This window comes from Bubalus kerabau, chromosome 18 (assembly GCF_029407905.1).
Source record: "Bubalus kerabau isolate K-KA32 ecotype Philippines breed swamp buffalo chromosome 18, PCC_UOA_SB_1v2, whole genome shotgun sequence".
NCBI lineage: Eukaryota > Metazoa > Chordata > Mammalia > Artiodactyla > Bovidae > Bubalus > Bubalus kerabau.
The window spans coordinates 64,783,608-64,805,828 of NC_073641.1; the positions used below are offsets into that span (position 1 = coordinate 64,783,608).

General features: G+C 41.5%; 1 protein-coding gene across 2 annotated transcripts in view; it reads right to left on the bottom strand.

Moving 5' to 3' along the window:
• Positions 1-1,228: 1,228 nt before the first annotated feature.
• The window catches only part of MARCHF6 (membrane associated ring-CH-type finger 6), an 81,375-nt gene continuing 60,382 nt past the window's right edge, over positions 1,229-22,221 (bottom strand). The window contains exons 21-26 of one of the 2 annotated variants that reach the window (XM_055555045.1): positions 19,090-19,271; positions 15,821-15,955; positions 10,601-10,690; positions 8,627-8,759; positions 7,560-7,695; positions 1,229-4,899 (exon numbers count right to left, since the gene is read on the bottom strand). In XM_055555045.1, the coding sequence (XP_055411020.1) occupies positions 4,809-4,899; positions 7,560-7,695; positions 8,627-8,759; positions 10,601-10,690; positions 15,821-15,955; positions 19,090-19,271 (767 nt within the window). In that variant the 3' untranslated portion in view covers positions 1,229-4,808. The remainder of the gene's footprint in view (positions 4,900-7,559; positions 7,696-8,626; positions 8,760-10,600; positions 10,691-15,820; positions 15,956-19,089; positions 19,272-22,221) is intronic. The other variant, XM_055555046.1, reaches the window with a different exon arrangement.

Sequence of the window (22,221 nt, forward strand, 5' to 3'; positions counted from 1 at the left end):
GAACCAATGAGTGAATGAATGGGGCTCCCAGGTATGAAGCATCTTGTCCTAAAGTTACAGAACAAACATGGAAGAGCAGAAAGGCTGGGGCCCTGTTACATATATATGTAAAGGAAGAAATTTCAAAAAGATGCTGCTTAAACAATGCACAATGGGTTACTAGGTGCTGACATACGGACAGTTGTGGTGCCGCGTGGGTCTGCGCAGAAGCCGACCGCACGAGGCTGTAGAGGAGTTGTGGGTGTGTGGGAGCAGGGGTGCTATGTTCACGCGACAGTAATGATGTAGTCAACTCGTCACAGACTTCCCCAGGTGCGTCCTTGCTCTGTGTTCCTCCTGGCGTTTTACTCATACCTGTAATAGAACCTTTTGCTCATTTTTTCCTGTTCTTTTCCATTCTAACTGGGCTCCTTGAAGGTAGATCCCATACTTCATTCTGCTATGGTACTAAGGACAGTGCTGGAAACAAGACAGACACCACAGTAAATGAGGGTGGCGGTGGGGTGAGTGTTACCTCCGCAGACCCTTATGGCACTTGTGATGTGGGTTCCGTTTCAACAAGAGTGGCTGCAAGTCGCACAGTGGAGGGGAGGGAACTGATGACCACTTACTGAGATTCAGCGCACAACATCCTCTGCTGTGAAATTTCAACTTCACAGCTTATACATACCCTGTGGGTCAAACAGCATTTCACCTACCACTACTGCATATAAAATAGATACACTTGATTTTTTTAAAAAAAAATCATAGAAAAAAATAAAACAAAACTGAACCTAGGAAAAAAGGAATTTTGTCACAAAGGGCACTTTAGTAACCCTCACTGCGGTCCTTTCCTTTTTCTCCAATACACATGATCAGTATGTGGGGTGGACTTGACTGGCTTCATTCCATCCAGATCTCCACTAAGAGCCCACCTGGGGAAGCTTCATGCTGGGACCTTGCAATGAAGGCTCGGAGCTGGGCTTCACTATTCCTGGTGAGGATGGTCTGTAATCACAGTGGAGGGAGAGGCAAGGAGGGAGGGAGGGTGTACCTTCTGCAACTGTACTTTTAGACTCACCCTTAAGACAGAATGGAGGGGCTATAATCATATGTAATTTGAGTTTTCTCTTCCATAATTATTATATTTTTAACGGTCTGGATTATCTGCCTCTGCCAAATAATAATGCACATTTCTGTAATTCTGAAGCAACCATGCCACAAAGCAAAAATAAACGAACCAAAAAGCTAGACTACAACTAACATTTTTATTCAATTTTGTTCTCTCAACTCAGAAGGCAACAAAGGACCACATTAAAAAAGGGAGCACTTTATGTACACATAAAGTTGGTCTGTGTATCTGTGTTTAGTAGAAAACTGACATCCCAACTACATAAATGTTCTATTTATTGAGCTTCTACAACAGTCATTTCTAGGCCCTATGGTCATTACATTTCATTTAAGGTACTAATTTCATGACTACAAAATGAAGCACTCATACAAAACAGATGGGAATGAAAACAGATGTATCCTATCTTCATGTTGCATTAAATGCCCAAGATATTGTTGGGGATCATCTGAAAGAAGCCCTTATTTACTCATGATGGCTATTTTTAAAAAAATGACAGAGGGCAGTAATGGACTGAAAGGAAAAATATCTGACTGCAGGGCACGTTCATGAAGACGACACAACGAAGTTCGAGAATCTTCACAAGTCAGGCTTCTCCTAGTACTTCTGTGCTAAGACATTTGTTTTCTTCTTGAAGGCGACTGAACAGGTAACATTCTTAAGGAGTACTTTAAACATAATCATTTAATTTTACAATATAAAAAATTTATCACAGTAAGAGAGCTTAAAATATTCAGTCCTGAAAATGAGAATAAGTAGCTCACTTGAACATTTTAAAAATGCCAATGTTCTTACACTGGTGCAACATTCTTCAGAGTAAGTAAATGAGTGAGCAAGGGTGTGTGTGTTTTAAAAAGTCATTAATTCATCCTAAATTCAAGAATTACAGTTTAATAGCATTTTGCCAATACAGAAAGGACATACCATCTAGGAGCAAATCATCTGAGAAAAAGTTATTCTCTAGTACTTGAATAAGGGAAAGAAAAAACACAAGACAAGAATCCACAGTAATAACAGTTATATTAAATGTTGAAATAAAAATTACTTTTCATTTACATCTGGAATTGAGATGTCCAATCTCCACTGTTTTTCCAGAGAACTAACAGGAAAAAAAAATCACCTAAAAACATGGAGCTTTTTTAAGGCTAGCTATACACAAACTTCACATTGGCATTTTTTTCTTCAGCTTTCATCTCAACTATTAGTACTTAATAGTAGTTTAAAAATCAAACATCATTTGCTAATAATGAACAACTGAACACTTCCTACTGTGACCATTTGATAACTGGTCATGTAAAACTAACCCCAAATGTTGATTTGTCTTCAATTTATAAACAGGAAAAGTAAAGCAAAAAGGTCTTTCCTAATGAACTTCCTTGAAGACAGTTTTAGCCCAATGTAAAATGATGCAGAACTAGACTATTTTTTAAAAAAAAATTCTACATGAAGAAGGGTAGCAATACTAGCACTTTCTGAACTAGAAGTTTAAACATTTATAATACTATTAGTTAATAATAAAATCTTGATGCTACCCAAGTAAATAGTATGCCAGCAAATGCTTTCTTCATGAAAGTATTCACCTCACTGAAAACAACAGGACCAAGCACAAATGAAACCCAGGGGAGACCTTAAATAAGAGAAGACAAAGGGATCTGCCAGTGAGATGAAGGGTAACTTTTTGGCCATTCTTTTTTTCCTTTTTTTTTTTTTTTTTGTACAAAATATCTGATAAGATTCATTTAAAATTTTGTAGAGTAACAATTTTTATCTATTGTGGTATCTGTCTAGATTTCTTTCTGGCAAAACAGATAAGTGTGTTCCAATAACTTTGTATCAAGATCTACAAATTCTCTGAAAAATTTAAAAAGAAACAAAATTAACATAATCAAAGTTATATGCCCAATTTGATCATATTTTTTCCCCAAAGAGAACAATTTATATAGACATATACCATAACAAGTGGCATTATGTTTAAAAAAATGCTCCTCATTTTTACAGTAGGACTAAATTTCTAAGTGAAGGTAGGGCTAGCAAAGACCTTATTTCAAACATGAGAAAGGGCCACTACAAAGTGTGGAAACTGTAACACTGAGTCCTATGTCAAGCTTTTTCTTTTTTTGATACTGATGTTTTAAAGTTTTCACTTACAACTTCAGGAAAAATGGCTGAAATATGAAACAATCAGAACCTGGTGCTTTTGATTTTGGTAGCTTATGTTTGGCTGACTCTCATACTTTAAAAATCCTTGGATTTAAGCCTATAGGTTTTAATACTATATGGGAACTCTTTTATGGTTTCTTAAGACCTTTGCTGATCATTTTCTCTGAGAACCTAAGTTATCATTCATAAAACAAACACTCCCCTTACAATATACCATCACCATCAAACACTGGGATCACGGGCCCGACCATTCTCTCTCTCTCCACCTGTCACTTGAAGCTTTGGTTATACGGGAAAACCAAGTCTCTAAGTGCTCTGCCTTCTGAGATTTTACAGCACGCTTCCAATAAAATACACTCTGCACTCCTATGTTAAAAGGCCAGCATGGCCAGCTTCCTCCTGGTCAAATAAAATCAAGCTGGTTTTACTGACAGTTTTATTCTGTAAACAAAAAGCTTCAGAAACTTTGGAGAAAAGCACTGGCCCTAATCCTCACCCAGGGACGTGCTCGCCAGTGGGACCTGGGGCTCCAGCCAGTCTCCTCTAATCTAAGCCCACAATCTAATGCTGTCAACCTAAGACCACAAACCCTGGCTACACTGGACAGACATTCAGTATGTCCTTATTCCAGGAAGATGTAGGATCACTGGTGATGTTATTTTCTTAAGATTTATGATCTTTACTGACTCCTGGCCACTGCTGCCAAAAGGACAGCTGTGTGTGGGAAAGCGGAATTGGGGGACCTGAGGAAAAACTTTTGGACTTTTGTTTTTCCTCTTAAGTGTAGACATGCCCCTAACAAGCACAAAACCCCAACTCCCGATGCTGATCACTAGGAATATTAAATTATCAAAATTAAAAATAATTTCCTCACCTAGCACAAGATACTATACAATATTACAAACACAGACATATGAAAAAAAATCAGGCAGTAGAAAATGTACAACAGCTTTGGTGTTATACAAAATAACTTCCAAAAACGACTGACAGTGAAGCACAAGTTCATGTTTTCTTACCACAGACACTCCACTGTTGATTTCTACTTGTTTCCTTTTACGTTCTTGGTAAGGTCTGAACAGCCAAGACACACAGAACGCACAGTTCACTTAAAAAGAACTGCCAGGAACACCAGGACATTGTGCTCCAAAAGACGTCATTAAAAAGTCTGCCTCTGCACTACAGCTCTGTGGCACATTTCCTGTCAAGATCACAGCAGGTCCAAAATAAAGTGACAACTAGATTTAATAAATTAATATACATTTTGTTTAAAGATGTACAATGCACATTCTGTTTAATCCAGGGCTCTAGGGTATCCAGGAACTTCTATTTACACATGTACAGACCTCAGACAGCAGTGATGTCAGAAGATGCAAGGGCAGCAGGGTCTCGCTGCTGCTCGCTGAGTGCTGAGCACACAAGTCAAAGACACCTAACTTAAAAACAACGCTGAGAGATCACCGGGGAAATCTCCAGAGAGAGAAGTCCACAAAAAAGGACACGTGAAGGCAAGGGGAAGGCCAAGGTAGTGGAGACAACCACTTTATTCTTGGGACGACTGTGGAGGTGGTGGTGATGTGCCTTGTTTGCCGGATTTCCGTTCATAGTTCACGAGGCGCTGGCCCACAAGGTACCTGGGTTGTAAAAACAGGTTGGTTACTCTCTTCTGTCATCTTCCTTACTAAACATCCTTCCTCGGGGTAGCCAGTGATACATTTTTTAAAATGTAAATCAGATCACTTCACTCCCTATTAGAACCCTTCAATACTTAGGGAGGTAGAATGGGGGGTCTAGAATGACCATGAGCACAAAAGCAGGCATTTCATAGCAAGCCATGTGGCTTATGGGAGACAGAGACTCACAGGTCAGTGGCCTCAGATGCTGTGCGCGATGGAGAATACGCTCTGGTCCACAGGCCAGGGGCCCTCAGAAACTGAGCCCTGGAGGCCAGAGGTAGGTAAGGTCAAGTAAACTTACTCAGGGGATTTATGTCTTACAGAGCATACAGATCATATTTTACAAAACAGGTAAGTGGACAGATCTGAAGAAATGGACTGGAAATACCACCGGGAAGCTGGGTAGGGAGGAGAGTCAAACTCTGAAGAGCTCTAGCTCTGAAGAAAAGGAGAAATCAAAAGGCAAAGTTTTCAAGGAGGTCCAACGGAGAAGTGTGTGTGCAAAGGACTTGACAGAAGGTAGGAGTTTATGGTCCAAGAAAGAAGACTAACTGTCCGTAACCTGTGCGATGTGGTGTAAGGGAGGTGACGCCAGATGGAGCAGGGCTGCAGAGATGGAAATGGAAGTTCCTGCGGTTGGAGTGACGAGGCTGGAGTCCTGTACCAGGGACGGCGTCCCCGTAAAAACTGCAGGAGCTGGGGAGGAGGAGCAGGAACGCGCCTCTCCTGGAGGCTGACCCCATGAGAAGAATGGGTGCAAAGCTGATGGCAACAAGCTGGGCCAGGGGTCGGGAACAAGTGCACCCACTTGGAGTCAGCAACAGAGATCCAGAAGTGTCCAGCAGGATTTGACACGATGGTGTGAGCATGGGAGAGGGAAGCCAGCTGGTGACAGGGTGCTGGGCACTGCTGCAGCCAACAGCAAGCACACAAAAGCCCGAGGAACGGAGGCCTGGCATGTGCTGAGGACTCAGCACTCAGCAGCTTTTCTTTTTCACCATGATTTTCTCCACCCTGACCTTCATCTATCACTCTTCTGCCAACACATATGCCGCACAAGGTGCTCTGGCAGTTTATGCCAAGGAGCTTATTAAAAACATTCCACTAATCCTACAGCTTCTTTGTCATGAGCTCACTGTTTAAGCCCTTTCTTTTTGTCGTCCTGATCTTCTTTCTGAAGGTAACCATTCTTTATCCCACTGTTCCCCAACCAAACAGTGTTTTTTCAAACTGTGAGGATTTTGTAAATGTTTTAGACAGTGCCAACCTAGTAATACCTGACATAATCCATAGGGCACTACCTGACACACACCTGAAGTTCAAACCATATCAAGATACCAAGCACAGAGAGAAAAGCAAAGTAAACATGCCCAGGACCCAAAAAGTAGGGGCAGAAAAAGAAGCCTCTGAGCCCACAGGCAGTCCTGGTACCCTCGCCCCCCCCCCCCCACACAGGCACGCTCGGCGCTTCCCAGGGATCAAGCCCTGAGAGATATACACTGTGAACAGGATGTGGCCTCCGTGGTGCCTGCACAGAGAGATGGAGGGGAAAGAAAACAGAGTGCGCTGGGCTGCGGGCAGCTCCCGAGGGCGTGTCTCCCGTGTGTTACTGCAGTATTACTGCACTGCCGACAGGGGAGGTGAGACAACCTGACTTTCAGCACTGAATCATGCTGAAATCGTGACAAGCCCCTCCCCATTCTTTCATGGTTGACAGAACTTACACTCTGACTCCCTAAGAGGTCTAGTGTTTACATCATCAGTAAGTGATTTGGAGAAGCCCTGAACACTCTAGATTTCACTCTTTAAAAAGTTACTCTTAAGTAAGAGTCCTCAGAGTAACAAGGTAACCAAATACTCTGTTGTCCAAAGCTGGCTCTCATGACTAAATAGGAGTTGGTTGTGGGGGGGGCCCGGCGGCTGCTAACAAAGACATGAAGGCGGCACGTGTAAACTGGGACTCTCCTGGGCAGACGAGGACGGAGAATGATAGACGCACTTCCTCTGTGAGACACCGTTAAAGCAGAAGAGGATTCCGCCTTCCAGTAGGAGACGGAGGGTCAAAGGGCTGTTACCCCAGAAGGGGTTTTCGTCAAGGGCAGGTAGCAGTGTTTCCTCAAAAGAGAGTGAGGCACAACACTTGAACGTAACCTCAACCTCTTCTCTCAGCCACAGGCAGAGTAACCCACTGGCCTGTGGCTACAGGAAGGGCTTAGGCACAACTGCTAGCTCCTAGTGTAGGTTTCTTTTTTTTTCTCTTTAGGTTTCTTATTTTTTATCTAAAACTACTTAATATACTGCCAGACCAAGACATCTGAAAACAGACTGAAAAGTACTTCAAATGGACATTAAAAAAATCTACCCCCCCAAACGAGTTTCAGTCTTTTTCATCTCTGTCAATAATTCTGTATTTTTGGTTGCTTGATCCAAGCCAAGTACTTAATAACTCTCTTTTTTACTTTCTACACCCAACCTGTTAGCAAATCCTGTTCATTCTACCTCAAAATACATCCAGAATCTGAGCACTTTTCCCTCCTGTGATTTATCACATCAGACACAATAGTTAAGATACACAACATTTTAACAAGGGCAGATAAACCAATAAAGTCTGGACTTACTTGTCATTTTTAATATGTTCATAAAGGCGCTTAAACTGGCGGACCTGGAAGGACAAGATTCCCATCAACACCACAACCATCAGCAAAAATGGATAAATCCGCCGATGGACCAAATTTTGCATTTCCGCAGTAACACCTGTAAAACAAAAAAAAAAAAAGGAGAATTCTTAAGTATATATACAGTGTATATAGAAAGACAGTGAAATGAAAATACATCCCTTCCCTAAGAAGAGGGAAGGGGAGCTTAACTGAAACTCATCCTGTACGACCCAGAGTGAGGCCAAGAGTGCCTGGGGCCCGCCCTAGCCAGAGAAGGAGCCCCGTGAACTGCCCCAGGAGCTAGACTGTGCTCTGAAGGCCACAGAGCAACCAAAGAAAGCATGTTCACCAGGAAGTCTTGAACAGTTAAGACTTGTTCTTCTGAAAGGTCATCGTGGCTGCAGTGTGGAGAATGAGTTAGTGGTAGCGGGTTCTGAGCAGGGAAACCCAGAGACAAGACAGCTGAGGTTGCGGTGAGATCCGATCTCTGTCTCAAGGAGGCAGGCAAGGGCTCACAGATGAGAGAACAGGTTCCTGGGGTCAGATCAGCAGCACTCAGAAGCCAGCTGAGTCAGAAGAGCAGAGCCTCAGGTGACATGTAAGACCTTCAAGATCTCTGATTCATGCTATTTGTTGGATGATCATGGAGGTAACTGAGAGAGGGAACTCAGTAGAAGAAAAATATCTGGAGGGGAAAACTGTCTATATTATTGAACATGTGCTTTAAGGTCATGTGAGGCTTGTTCAGCTGTCTACATGTTAAAGTGTCACAAACGAGCATCTCCTCTTTGGTTTTTCTTTTATGCTAAAGAAGATTTTTTTACATGTCAACACTTTCTTACCTGCCTAGAGAAAAAAACTGTGACAGAGAGTTTTATTATCCTTATCTTGCCCTGACTAGTGAAATCTAAAAAAAATAGTCTTTGGAAATCATTGTTTTAGCTGGATTTATATTTACAATAAAGCGTTTGGAGCCAGGTAACCTCATATTGGAAGGGACAAGAATGTACTGATGTGGATAAACCCACCGAGTAAAGGAACGATGCCGGACGCGATGACGTAAGGTACACACAGGGAAAGCAAGAGCACAGAGATCACTGGCGCTGCCAGTTTCCGAACGATGTACTGAAGGTCAATGTTCCGGATGCCATTTGCGTAAACCTGAAACACAGGGGGAGGGTGAGAGCCAATATTCAAGACAAATTCCTCCAGGCTAAAGGGCGATCTCTACTGCCGTCAAGCCATGGGGCGGGATCTACCAGCCCAAACGGATTCAAGGTGGCTCTTTTTTTTTTCAGAAGTCAAGGCAAATTCTGGAACACAACATAGGTGTGGTGTCCACAAATTTTTAAAAGACATGCATTTACTTCCTAAAACTTTGCAGTTAACTCTGCTAAGAGATGAAGTAGTAAGATCTAATCGAGAATAATAGCTATACTAGCTTTGTGCTATACACCACCAGGTGGCATCCGTAACATTAGTTGAGGACCACATAACTTGAATTAACTTTATGTATAAATTGTGTGAGAGTAAGCTGTGTAACTACTCAAGATTACATTCATTTTATCTGAATATAAGAAAACATTACAAATAGGAAGCATGTTTCTAAAAATCTAGTTATAAATCAAATTTGAACAAATCAAAAGGTATTTTATATAACAATTCAGTATGAAAGAATGCTACAGTGAAATTTTTTTTTAATTCAAGAATTTCTAAACTATTTCCATCATTTTATCCAGAAAGTTCTACTGAGTAGTACTGCAGAGGGAAGAATGGATGGCAGTGGGGAGATCCTGGGAATAATGGAAAACAAACACGGTGTGCAGAAGGGAACCAAACTGAAGAGCACTGTGTTCCCCAATGCTTCAGCCTCTCCTGGCGCTCAATCACACAGTGAGGTGAGCTCACTCCAGGCCCTGGATCCCTCGGACACGCGCCAGAGCATCAGAGTGTGAATGACACACAAGCTCCTCTGACCCCCTCAAAGTCCTTTTAACCCAAATGCATTTAAATTAATGCAGCAAAGCAGCTCCTTGTTTCTCAATCATTTAAAAGACTTAGACACATGTATGAGAAAGAATGCATCAGAGAGAAAAATGTCATAAAGATCAACAATGTTTATTCTCCAAGAGGGTCAGGGTCTCACCTAGAACCTCTGAAGTGAACTGGTCTGTACCCCTACAGTGAATGGATATGCTGCCACGTACCCCACAATCCATTTCACTTCAGAATCAGCCCTCTCTTGAGAGACACATGCAAACACATACAATATCTCTTCCCGGTCCCACAAATCTCCAGGTACAGGAATTCTTGGACTAGTTTTTTGTGCTTACTGGACTGAGAACTATTTCCTATACATCAAAAGGAGGTGTACCTTTAGTGCTACGAAACTGTAACACCTTATTAAGTGCTGCCCTAAAGACAAGTAGGTTGTTTCTAAGTCCATCCTCTAGGAAACCAAACTTAAAAGAAGTACCAAAATTTACTACATTGGTTATTTTGGAAGAAATCTCCCTAAAATGAATTATCCTACTTCCTAGCCTTATTCTCAAAGTACAGAAGCACAACCTATCTCTTTCAAGGTTATCACCACAATGACCAAATTATCTGACAGTTCCATAATATAAAACTATCTTAGGTGCTACATAGAGCTAGAATAGCTCTATTTTAAAAATCTGTTCTTTTCCTGCCTTTTTCTTTATTGCCTTACACAATGACCTCTTTTCTCTACTACAGATTTACAAACCTGAATCCCTGCTCTAAAAAACAAAGAAAAGCACACGTGCTAAATTCTGCCTTTACTTTTGCTCAGGCTTCTAGGTACTTTAAGCTACCAGTTAACTTCAGGTAAGGGAAGTTTTAAGAATAGTTGATGGTAAGAGTAAAAAATGCCTTTCTCCTAAAAAAAAAAAAAATTTATATCCTCATTAAGGAAAATGTAGAAAACTTTAAGAGTTGTGGGAACATGGAAAATAAAGGTCCCATGAGTCAAACTTGCTTACCTGCTCAATTACAGTTTTCAGCCACCACTGAGGACCCATCAATGTTATAGCTGCAATGATTTTGGCATGCAGCACTCCAAGTGCCCAGTCCTGGGAATAAAAATCATTTAACAGGTTTTGTTTTTAGCAATAAACCTAACACAGAGGCTATACAATTTTCTTACATTATTTACTTTAAAACACAAGTTCTGTTGGATCAGTAACAATTTTATATAAGAGTAATAAATACACTGGAAGAAAACTCAGGAAAGTTCAACGCTTCTACCAAAACTCATTCTTATTATCTACGCCCCTCCCCCCAAAAAATCTGCATTATTTTCCCAAGAGAACTAAGAAACGTATTTACTTTAGTGGAGATATCAACAAGCAAATAAATAAACCAGTGCCCTGCTTTTATTTCATCACACCATTCTTAGGCTGTTCTATTGGTTTGGACAGGGAAGCCCTGTCTGACCTAAAGAAGCCATCCCGAGGGCTCAAAGCATTTTGAGCTGGTGCACTGGCACTTCTGCTGAACTGTTACTAGGACCCCCACTGTCACACGGGGTTCCTCACGGGGGCCTCCTGCCCACCCCCACTCTCCACCAGGCAGCCAAAGTGACTGCCACTCCCACCACCCAAGGGATCTCTTAAAAGTGCAAATCAGATCATCTGAAGAGCCTTCCCTGCTTACAGCCCTAAACATGGCACACAAAGTCCTTCATAATCTGTTCTCTGTTTATCTTAAAATATCTGTGTATTTTTTTAAAGTATCACATAATATTTAAATCTATTCTTACATAAAACTGAAACCTTTCCAGGGACGGCTGGAGTCCTCTGTGACCACCCTGCAGCAGTAACCACAGCTAACATCTGCTAAGTATCTTCTACACTGGTTTCCCTAGGCACCAACCAATTTCTATACATGTTATGTCCCACAGGAAATACGTAGTACCTGTTTTACATGGATTTTGCTCATACTGTTCTGTTCTGATTTTCCAGTTTGGTTGGCTGGTTTTCCAAAACATCTTCAAAATGGGGTGGGAGGCTGAGGCATGCACTGAATTCTTAGCATAACCTCAAACACCACTCTATCCTGACAGATGAATGACTGAATGACATTTTGTCTGGGTACAGGAAGCATAGTTTTTGTCCCTTTTATCTTAGTGGTCTCTAAATACCTTTCTACCTTCTACGGTTTCAGTGGTACAAAGTCCATTGCCAGTATGGTTCTTTTTGGAGCTTGTGATTTAATTCAGAAATTTTACCAAGATGTACCCAAATATGTGTTTTCCTCATCAATTTCCATTTCACCAAACCTGATAAGCTCCTTCAACCTACAGATTAGTTCTTTTCTTCCATTCATTTAAGAACGTCTATTTCTGTTTCAATGTGGCCTTTCGCACTGTAGAACCCTTTTTATGAGTGTCATTAAGTCTCCTGGCTGTATCCTCCACCTCTTCTCCCCTCAATCACCTGCTCTTCAGTTGTGCACTGGGCATTGGTCTTCCAGATCTCCAGTCTGAGCCTTAATGGTGACTGGTCACATTTTAAATTCATTTACTGAATTTGTTTCAAATCCATGCTATAAAACACCACGACAATTTCACTGTGTTTTATGGGTGCTGCTGTGTGTTGCATTCATACATATCCTAACCGCCTGTGTTTTTATCTTCTATTTGGATGCTCACAGCTCTGCAAGCAGTTCCCTGTCACTGGGCCTTTTCTTTCTATGGCTGCTGGGCCCCTCCTTACATACAACAGTTGTTACTTTTCTCTGCAGGCTCAATGTGGCTCAGAGGCTCAGACTGAGAATAGCCTACGGGGCTGCAAAAGGATCTTTTAGCTCATTAGACCTCTACGGTAGCAAGCCAACAGCCTGCCAATGAGAACATGGAGAAAGCCTCTCTGCTTTTTCTCTATCCTTCCAGGCTCCAGGCAGAGAAGCTTCAACCCATCAGCTCAGCTCTCTCATGGCCTTTGGGAGTCTAGAAGGCACCCAAGTGAAGTTAATGTTCACCTGGGGAGGAACACAGAACACTGAGGTTCCAGCTCTTTCAAATCCTCTGCTTTGCAGTTCTTTCCCACAAAACAAAACACACCACACTACCTACTGTGCTAGAATTCCAGAAGAGCCCAAACTCCCACAGAACAGGTTAGAGTCAGGGATGAACAAAACACAGGTTGTTCCTTCAAACCTGGGATTTTATCCAGAATAGTAAGGATATCATGCTGTTGGCAACTTGTATCTATCCTATACTCGAAAATGTATCTGAGAGCAAGCTGTATTAAAACACACAGCAAAACAAAAGCAAAAAATCAAACACACAGCGTGATTTCTTTTTAACTGCTGCGCTGAACTCAAAAGCAAAGATATATCGGATTTTATTTAGTCATTTTCTACTGATGGACATCTGGCTTGCTTCTAAGTTTTCTGACATCATAAAAACCACATGCTAGCAGGGCAACCCTGTTCACGTCTCCTGCACACATGGAAATATTTCTTTGCAGGGTTTCTGAAAAGTGAAACTGATGGGTCACAACATACAAGCATTCTTGAAACAGTAATTTCAACTACTCCGCCAAGGTCAGGATGTTGGACACCGTCAAGACCACCAAGAACACATGTACAGGCAAACAAGCTGCATCACTACTCAACGCGGTGAGGCAGAACAGACAGTGGGGAGGACTCAGAGCCCTGAGTACGAGTGTTAGCAAAGGCTTATTATAGTTCTCTGGCCTGTGTGAAGTGATCTGAGGAGAATTTAAGGAAGCAGGGCTTTGCTCTATTCCAGATGCTATTTAGAAAAGTAGCCCACCACGCTCCTCTGTCCATGGGGTTCTACAAGCAAGAATACTGGAGTGGGTTGCTGTGCCCTCCTCCAGGGGATCTTCCCAACCCAGGGATCAAACCCAGATCTCCTGCATTGCAGACAGATGATTTACTGTCTGAGCCACCAGGGAAGCCCATTAGAAAAGTCCTGGTAATCTATAATTTGATATTTTAGTAAATCTTATCCAGAAGACGGGACAGACTGAGGCTAATAAAACTGCAGCTGGAAACAAAGGAGCAGCCAGGCATTGGCATGTTTGGTCATTTGTGTGGTCTGGACAATGCTCATGCTTTGCCTGCATTCAGACGTGATTATTTTGTTTTACGGCCTTAATTACGGCCTTAATTTTGTTGTGATCCATCACGGTCACAGAGTGGCAGTATAATGCTGATGTTTCGTCAACTGTTCATATCCAACAGGAGGCACAGCTCCTGGACTCGGGCTGTTCTGATGTTTTTAGTGCAGCATACCACACAACCTCAGGAGGCACAGAGCATCTGTTGGCCACATCTGCAATGATCACGTGGGTCAAGGTAGTGTCTGCTGACCCCTCCTCTATGAAGCTGTTTCCCTTTCGGGTATCAAGTAATCTGAAAGGTGACACTTTGTCACCATGCAAACAACCACTTCTGCATTGTAGTGGCCTTAAAACATGACTGCAAATTCTTCTCCCATGGAGTGGTAGGGGGTCTATGCCCACTTCCCATAGATCTGAGCCAACCTGTGACTTGCTCGTACCCAGTAGGAGGCAGTGAAAAGCGATGTGCAGGACTTGCGAGAGGAGGCATGAAAGCTGATGTAGCCTCTGCCTTGTTGGCTGGGACACTCATTTCCCTGAAGTGCAATGGAATAAGTCCCAGTACCTTGAGCCACCAAGCTATAAAAAAGCTCAAATACGTCTAGCAGCTCCAGCCAAGAGCCCAAATGAGGGGCAACAACCAGCGCCAGCCTGCACATGAGTGATGACATCTCCAAATGATGTCAGCTAAAGCTGTCAAATCACACTCAGCCCTGAGTCTCCTACATGAGACCCCAGAGAACGTGAATCAGATATGAGCAGATTACGCCCTGGCGTAACTTCTGACCCACAGACTCTGTGGACAAAGTAAATGATTGTTTTAAGCCAGTCAGCCGGGGCTGTCAGGTAACTTGTTACTGCACCACAGTAACCAAAGACCGACCCATCAACTTTCACTTGATGGGTTCAGTATCCACTGACAATCCAAGGAATCAATTATTTTAATTACTGCAAAATAATGATTTTCCTAATTCCCTTAATTCCTCTATTTTTCATAGCTGCTATTATTCTGTGAAAAACAGTTTTCCTTCAATCCCTGATGCTATTACACTACACTGCAATTCAGCTCCTACAGGAAGGCATCACATACACATAACAATTTCCCTTTTTTGCTCACTTTCACTCAGGTTGTCACCTACGAGCACACCAGATGAGAGTGTCCCCTATGTGTGCAGTCTCACTTCAAGGCCTGCCCACTCATTCCTTCCTGGAATACACTTCTTTTCTCACCCACTCCTCTGCACTCTACTATGTTGTCCTGGACGTCGTCTCTACAGAAAACCGTACGTGAAACCCCCCCAGCTGGGTGAGGACCTCGCCCCCTAATGCTGTGCTCCTCACGCGTGCCCCACCACAGCACTGTCTACCTGTCTTTCCCACCAGCCTGCAAGGTCCCGGGAGTCCTCGTGTTAGCCTCACTCCCGTCTGAGGTATGCTGCACAGGGTCTGGGCACACATTAAAGCACTCGAGTAAGTATCTGCTGTTAAATGAAGTTTACGGAGGTTCTTCATCAGGAAAGTAGACAAAATTTTCATCTCTGGAAAGTTTATTTTTAAAACAAAGCTGAAAAGGCTTTGAATGACTGAAGTCAAGATCTACTCTTTCCCTAATCTCTCTTAAAAATTTGAGGTCTATGATGTTAACTTCAGGCTCTAAGTATGACAGAAAAGTTAAATCTCTTTTTCCAAGTGTATTTTGAGGCCTTTGCTATGACCTGCACAGTTACCCTCAGAATGTTCTTTTTAATAAGCCTGTGACTCTTGTGGGGGAAAATGTGTAATTATTCAAAAATGTAGGTTATCGCTTCAAGGCTCAAAACTAAAAGGAGCAAGTCATCAACCTAACTAAAACTGAAAAGACCAACACATTAGCCTGCATTTTTAGTGAAGCCTATAGTGACATTTTAACCAATAAAGTAAGGTATTTACTTTACATGACCTGCGTATTTCAAAAGGTACAATGCATCATCTGATCAATTTTAAAGAGCTCCTACAATAGAAGAAATTAAGGAGTCTTTCTAAACAAGCTGCTTAAAATCACTTTAAACAACTGAGAATTTTTCTGATTCCAAATACAAAAGGAAATATGAGCAAAAGACATGCACTTACCTGCCATGGATAAAAAAGAGGAGTCTGATCCAAAGGCACCCTCAGGGGAGCAACAATAACCAGCTCAAACAGAAGCCCCAGAAGAAGGGGGACCACCCCAGCCAGCAGCACTGCCACGATCACAGTCTTCATTATCTAGTGGGAGATCAAAGGCCACTGAGTTAGAGAGTCTCCCTAACTTCTAGCCAAACAAATCATATGAAGTTTGTTTTTCTTTGACCTGACGCCTAACAGAACAAATACATACCTTAAACAATTCACCTTTTGTTACATGTTTAAATGAAATTTGAATGTATAACTACAAAAACTCAAGCTACTTAACAAAAGCATGAAATTACTACTGAACATATTACTATGTTGCTACAAAATTCAGTTCAGTTTAGTCGCTCAGTCGTGTCCTACTCTTTGCGACCCCATGAATCGCAGCACGCCAGGCTTCCCTGTCCATCACCAACTCCGGGAGTTCACTGAGACTCAAGTCCATCGAGTCAGTGATGCCATCCAGCCATCTCATCCTCTGTTGTCCCCTTCTCCTCCTGCCCCCAATTCCTCCCAGCATCAGTCTTTTCGAATGAGTCAACTCTTCGTATGAGGTGGCCAAAGTACTGGAGTTTCAGCTTTACCATCATTCCTTCCAAAGAAATCCCAGGGCTGATCTCCTTCAGAATGGACTGGTTGGATCTCCTTGCAGTCCAAGGGACTCTCAAGAGTCTTCTCCAACTCCACAGTTTAAAAGCATCAATTCTTCGGCGCTCAACTTTCTTCACAATCCAACTCTGACATCCATATGTGACCACTGGAAAAACCATAGCCTTGACTAGACGGACCTTTGTTGGCAAAGTAATGTCTCTGCTTTTGAATATGCTATCTAGGTTGGTCATAACTTACCTTCCAAGGAGTTAGCGTCTTTTAATTTCATGGCTGCAGTCACCATCTGCAGTGACTTTGGAGCCCCCCAAAATAAAGTCTGACACTGTTTCCAATGTTTCCCCATCTATTTCCCATGAAGTGATGGGACCAGATGCCATGATCTTCGTTTTCTGAATGTTGAGCTTTAAGCCAACTTTTTCACTCTCCACTTTCACTTTCATCAAGAGGCTTTTGAGTTCCTTTTCACTTTCTGCCATAAGGGTGGTGTCATCTGCATATCTGAGGTTACTGATATTTCTCCCGGCAATCTTGATTCCAGCTTGTGCTTCTTCCAGCCCAGCGTTTCTCATGACATACTCTGCATAGAAGTTAAATAAGCAGGGTGACAATATACAGCCTTGATGTACTCCTTTTCCTATTTGGAACCAGTCTCTTGTTCCATGTCCAGTTCTAACTGTTGCTTCCTGACCTGCATACTGATTTCTCAAGAGGCAGATCAGGTGGTCTGGTATTCCCATCTCTTTCAGAATTTTCTACAGTTTATTGTGACCCACACAGTCAAAAGCTTTGGCATAGTCAATAAAGCAGAAATAGATATTTTTCTGGAACTCTCTTGCTTTTTCCATGATCCAGCAGATGTTGGCAATTTGATCTCTGGTTCCTCTGCCTTTTCTAAAACCAGCTTGAACATCTGGAAGTTCACGGTTCACGTATTGCTGAAGCCTGGCTTGGAGAATTTTGAGCATTACTTTACTAGCGTGTGAGATGAGTGCAATTGTGCGGTAGTTTGAGCATTCTTTGGCATTGCCTTTCTTTGGGATTGGAATGAAAACTGACCTTTTCCAGTCCTGTGGCCACTGCTGAGTTTTCCAAATTTGCTGGCATATTGAGTGCAGCACTTTCACAGCATCATCTTTCAGGATTTGAAACAGCTCAACTGGAATTCCATCACCTCCACTAGCTTTATCTTATTACATATATTAACCAAGTGGCTGTGCTACTTTTCTCAATCTAAGCCTCAGGAATAGGCTTCTGTTTGTCCAAGAAACTGACCAAGTCTCCACACCCCGTCTAGGAGTGTTACTGCCAGTGTTTGTCATCTCCCTGGTTGTCCCACCCTCCTGAGCCAATGGTGGCCCACCCATAGGCTGACCTGTGACCTCTGAGATGGACTGATATAGCTGAAGCATTCTGCATAAACCCAGTTAAGGTAATTAACCAAGCTGACCAAATTAGCTCCCCTGAGAACAGTACGGTCCCACAGAACTTACTGAGATGACAGAAATGACCTCTATCTGTGTTGTGCAAGATGGCAGTCGTTAGTCACATGGCTACTCTATTAGCACAGCTATAGAATTCGGACAAAGTGGCAAAATATAAATAGGCACAAAAAGAAGGAAGAGATAACACGTAAGAGCCACTATGAAATCCTGACAAAGAAATCAGTTTTAAAGTGGCCTTGATGTCCCTTTTTCTTAAGGGAGCGTCAGTGAGGACAGTTGTTTCAACAGCGAGATACTAAAACGGTGTGCATTAAGACACAGTAATTATTTCTTTACATAGCAATATGATGTGGAAGAGTATCAAATGGAAACTGGAACTGGCTAGTTTCTCTATTTAAATACAGTTAAGTGTCTCATTATCTACAGATGACATAGCAATCAAATCCCTCCATTCTTAATATACAATTAATCTCTTGTGGTTTTCTTTAAACATGATCATTAAATAGCCATTAAACTTCTAGTAAAATCAAAATAAAAATTCAGATACAAGACTAGCGCTAATTATACAAATGAAAAAGCATAAAGCAGTGACCTAAACATATTTATCAGTCATAATCAACATTATGATCAATCAATAAGTTGCCACCCTTAGACAATAATCTTACAGTGACATTTTCCCCCACTCCTGTGACAACTAAGTTCTTTTCTGAGAGTAATACTTCCCATTACCTACTATACTTTCACACTAGCCAGGACATTCTTGAATAACAACAGACTATAATTAAAAGAATCTTATTTATATAGAAAACACTGACTGAAACCTGAAGTCACATTTAAAATAATTTAATCAAATTTTAGAAAAAAATAACTTTCAAGGAAATTTCTACTTAAAACAAATTGATTTTAAATTCTACAGACTATCTTATGTATCAAGGGCATTACTGGATCATTTAATAGCATGACTTTCTTCTAACCCTCAGATATATCTGGACTGTATTTTTCAGAGTAAAACCAGAAAACTACTGCCTTAAAGGAATACTCCTTTTAATTCAGAAAATCAACTCTCTTGACACAATCAACACAGTGAAGAAACAAAGTGAAAAGATTTAAAGAAACCACTGGAAAAACATTCACCACTGCTGTCAGACAGGACTAGTTTTGACTAGAAAGGCCTACCATGAGGGACCACTCCTTAACCTTCTGGAAGATCACTCTGCGTCCCTGTGGCATCCACGCCACTAGTACCGTCACCGCCCGGATGGTGAGCCAGCAAACATAGAGACCACAGGCAGCTGTGTAGAGCTCATGGATTTTGGCAGTCCCGGTCCAAAATGACATTAACCAACGGCCAGCAAATACTGAAAATACAAAGGCTGATAAATGAGACATACGATCATGCAAAAACAACTCTAATCTTGAGGTCAATGTTGTACTACTAGTATCTTCAATCATTTTAAGTGATTATTAAAAAGACAACACGTTTTGATGTATCAGTGTCTTCATTAAAAGCAAACAAAATAAAAACAAAATCCCCCAAACTCTAAAGAATGTCATAACTTAAGATACAACCAAACCACAGCAAGTCACTGGGTACAAGCTCGCCTGTGACCTGCATGGTGACCTGCGAGGCCAACTGCTTATTCTATGGGGACCGAAAGGACTTGAGGAGCGGGGTGTTCTTGCTGTCTGGATCATCAAATGAAATGATTGTGCATGTAACAGGACACAAATGGAGAATATACTTTCTATTATTTGTGTTGTCAATATTTTTAATATTTAGTAACATTACAAAGGAGAAGGCAATGGCACCCCACTCCAGTACTCTTGCCTGGAAAATCCCATGGACGGAGGAGCCTAGTAGGCTGCAGTCCATGGGGTCGCTAAGAGTAGGACACAACTGAGCAACTTCACTTTCAAGTTTCACTTTCATGCATTGGAGAAGGAAATGGCAACCCACTCCAGTGTTCTTGCCTGGAGAATCCCACGGACAGGGGAGCCTGGTGGGCTGCCGTCTATGGGGTCGCACAGAGTCGGACACAACTGAAGCAACTTAGCAGCAACTTGGCAGCAACATTACAAAGAATTTAGAGTAACTTACTTTCATTTAGCTCATTCATTAACATAGAAAACTAAGCTTATTTTAATAAGTGGGCACAATAAAAAAAGAATCTCACACTAATTTTCTCAGGAAAAAAATAAAATGAAACTTAGGAAATATGTGAAAGTTGTCTAAGGGATGGCCTCAAAGAGCTATTACAAATAAATTCCACAATGTACCCACAAAAATCTATCAGGCAAGATTTCTTCACATGGTTACTCCTTAATAAGGCTGGAAAGAAGACCAAGACCCCATTTCCAGTGTCTCTTTCTCCTTGACACAGTAGTTATCTGTTTTGTTTAAACTTATCTGTTATTTTTGAATGTCTAAAAGGAGCAAGTGGCTGGGTTGAACTTTTCCATACATTTTCTCATTAATCTAGCCAATAACCCTGCAAGTAGTAACGACCCTCCATTCTGAAGACTGAGAAACTGAGGCCCCGACCAAGGGCACACAAGGGTGGTGGCTGAAGGTGAACTCACGTTTACATGACCAAGATCATGCTCTTGATCACTGACCCACATTGTCTCCAATCCCAACCAAACCACCTCAACAGTCAAGTTTATAGGCCATAATGCTAATAATATTAGACTTCTTTGCAATATCACAAAACAGCTTGGGTATGAAGATAAGTAATTTTTAAAGACAAACACATGCAAATGTCACATGAAATAAACACATATGCTTGTTAAAGATTTAAAAGTATCACTGATAATTCTGTAAAAATGTCAAGCATTCTACATGTATATGTATTTCTACTCCAGCAAGGAGATTAAACCAGTCAATCCTAGAGGAAATCAGTCCTGAATATTCACTGGAAGGACTGATGCCGAAGGTCCAAAACTTTGGCTACCTGATGTGAAAAACTGACTCACTGGAAAAGACCCTGATGCTGGGAAAGATTGAAGGCAGGAGCAGGGAAAGACAGAGGATGAGATGGTTGGATGGCATCACCAACTTGGTGGACATGAGTTTGAGCAAGTTCTGGGAGTTGGTGATGGACAGAGAAGCCTGGCATGCTGCAGTGGATGGGGACACAAAGAGTTGGACATGACAGATTGACTGAACTGAACTGATTTTTACTCCAAAGTTTTAGTTCTGTTTTGGTTGGCTGGTTTTAAAAAATTTAAAGCCCTCTTTTAATTCTGTACTTCACATACTTCTAAAGTGTTTTTGAGAGGTCAGATTAGTTTCTAGTTTGTAGTAACTTAACATTAGTTAAAATGTAGCTATAGGAAAGTAACCTATGGGAAAACAGCATCCTTACCACCTTAAATGTGTACTATGACAAGTATTTCTATAATTAAACACAGCTGCATTCCTTCCCCCGGATGCTGGGACTGGATTAACAGGGAAGTATTTATTTAACAATCTTTAACAAGATTAAAGTACTTGTATTGCCAAATTCAAGTAATAAAACTGGATTTCTTTCCTTTGTTAACTTTTTAATATTTCTGATAAAAACGAAAATGGAACATAAAACCCACAAAGCTGTCCAAAGTTCAAAAACTTAAGTTTTCTCAAAAATATGTTTATTTCACTGCACCTTCCCAGGTGGCACTAGTGGTAAAGAACCCACCTGCCAACACAGAAGACATAAGAGACGTGGGTTTGATCCCTGGGTCAGGAAGATCCCCTGGAGGAGGGCATGGCAACCCACTCCAGTATTCTTGCCTGGAAAAATCCCTTGGATAGAGGAGCCTGGCAGGCTACAGTTCATAGGGTTGCAAAGAGTTAGACACACTCAAGTGACTTAGCAATGGTTAACTAGGCTTTTTCATTTTAACAGCTGAGATCTGAGCAGTGAACTCAGGAGCAAAGTTTTAACAGTCAAAAATCAGTGAAGAAACAGTTAAAAATAAAACAAAATTTTAAACGACTTTATTTTTACCAGGTTAAGGTAAATCACAACTCTTACACAAATCAGAAAATAATTTTTTTAAGAAACCTCACTTGAAATTAACTAGTTGCTCCTCCTCAGCCTTAGCCCACATGGGAAAAAAATCAAGTATTTAAGGTAAATACTTGATTTATAAAGTTATATTGAGTGCTATAATCAAGACACTAGCTCACTATACATTTGCATACTTGATTAAGACCTGAAAAGTATCTTCCACTTAGTGATGATTTAAGTGACTAACACATCAGTATGATTTAGGATTTTCTTGCTGCTATGAAGCACTAACAAGGAGGCTGGGGGGCAATGAGCT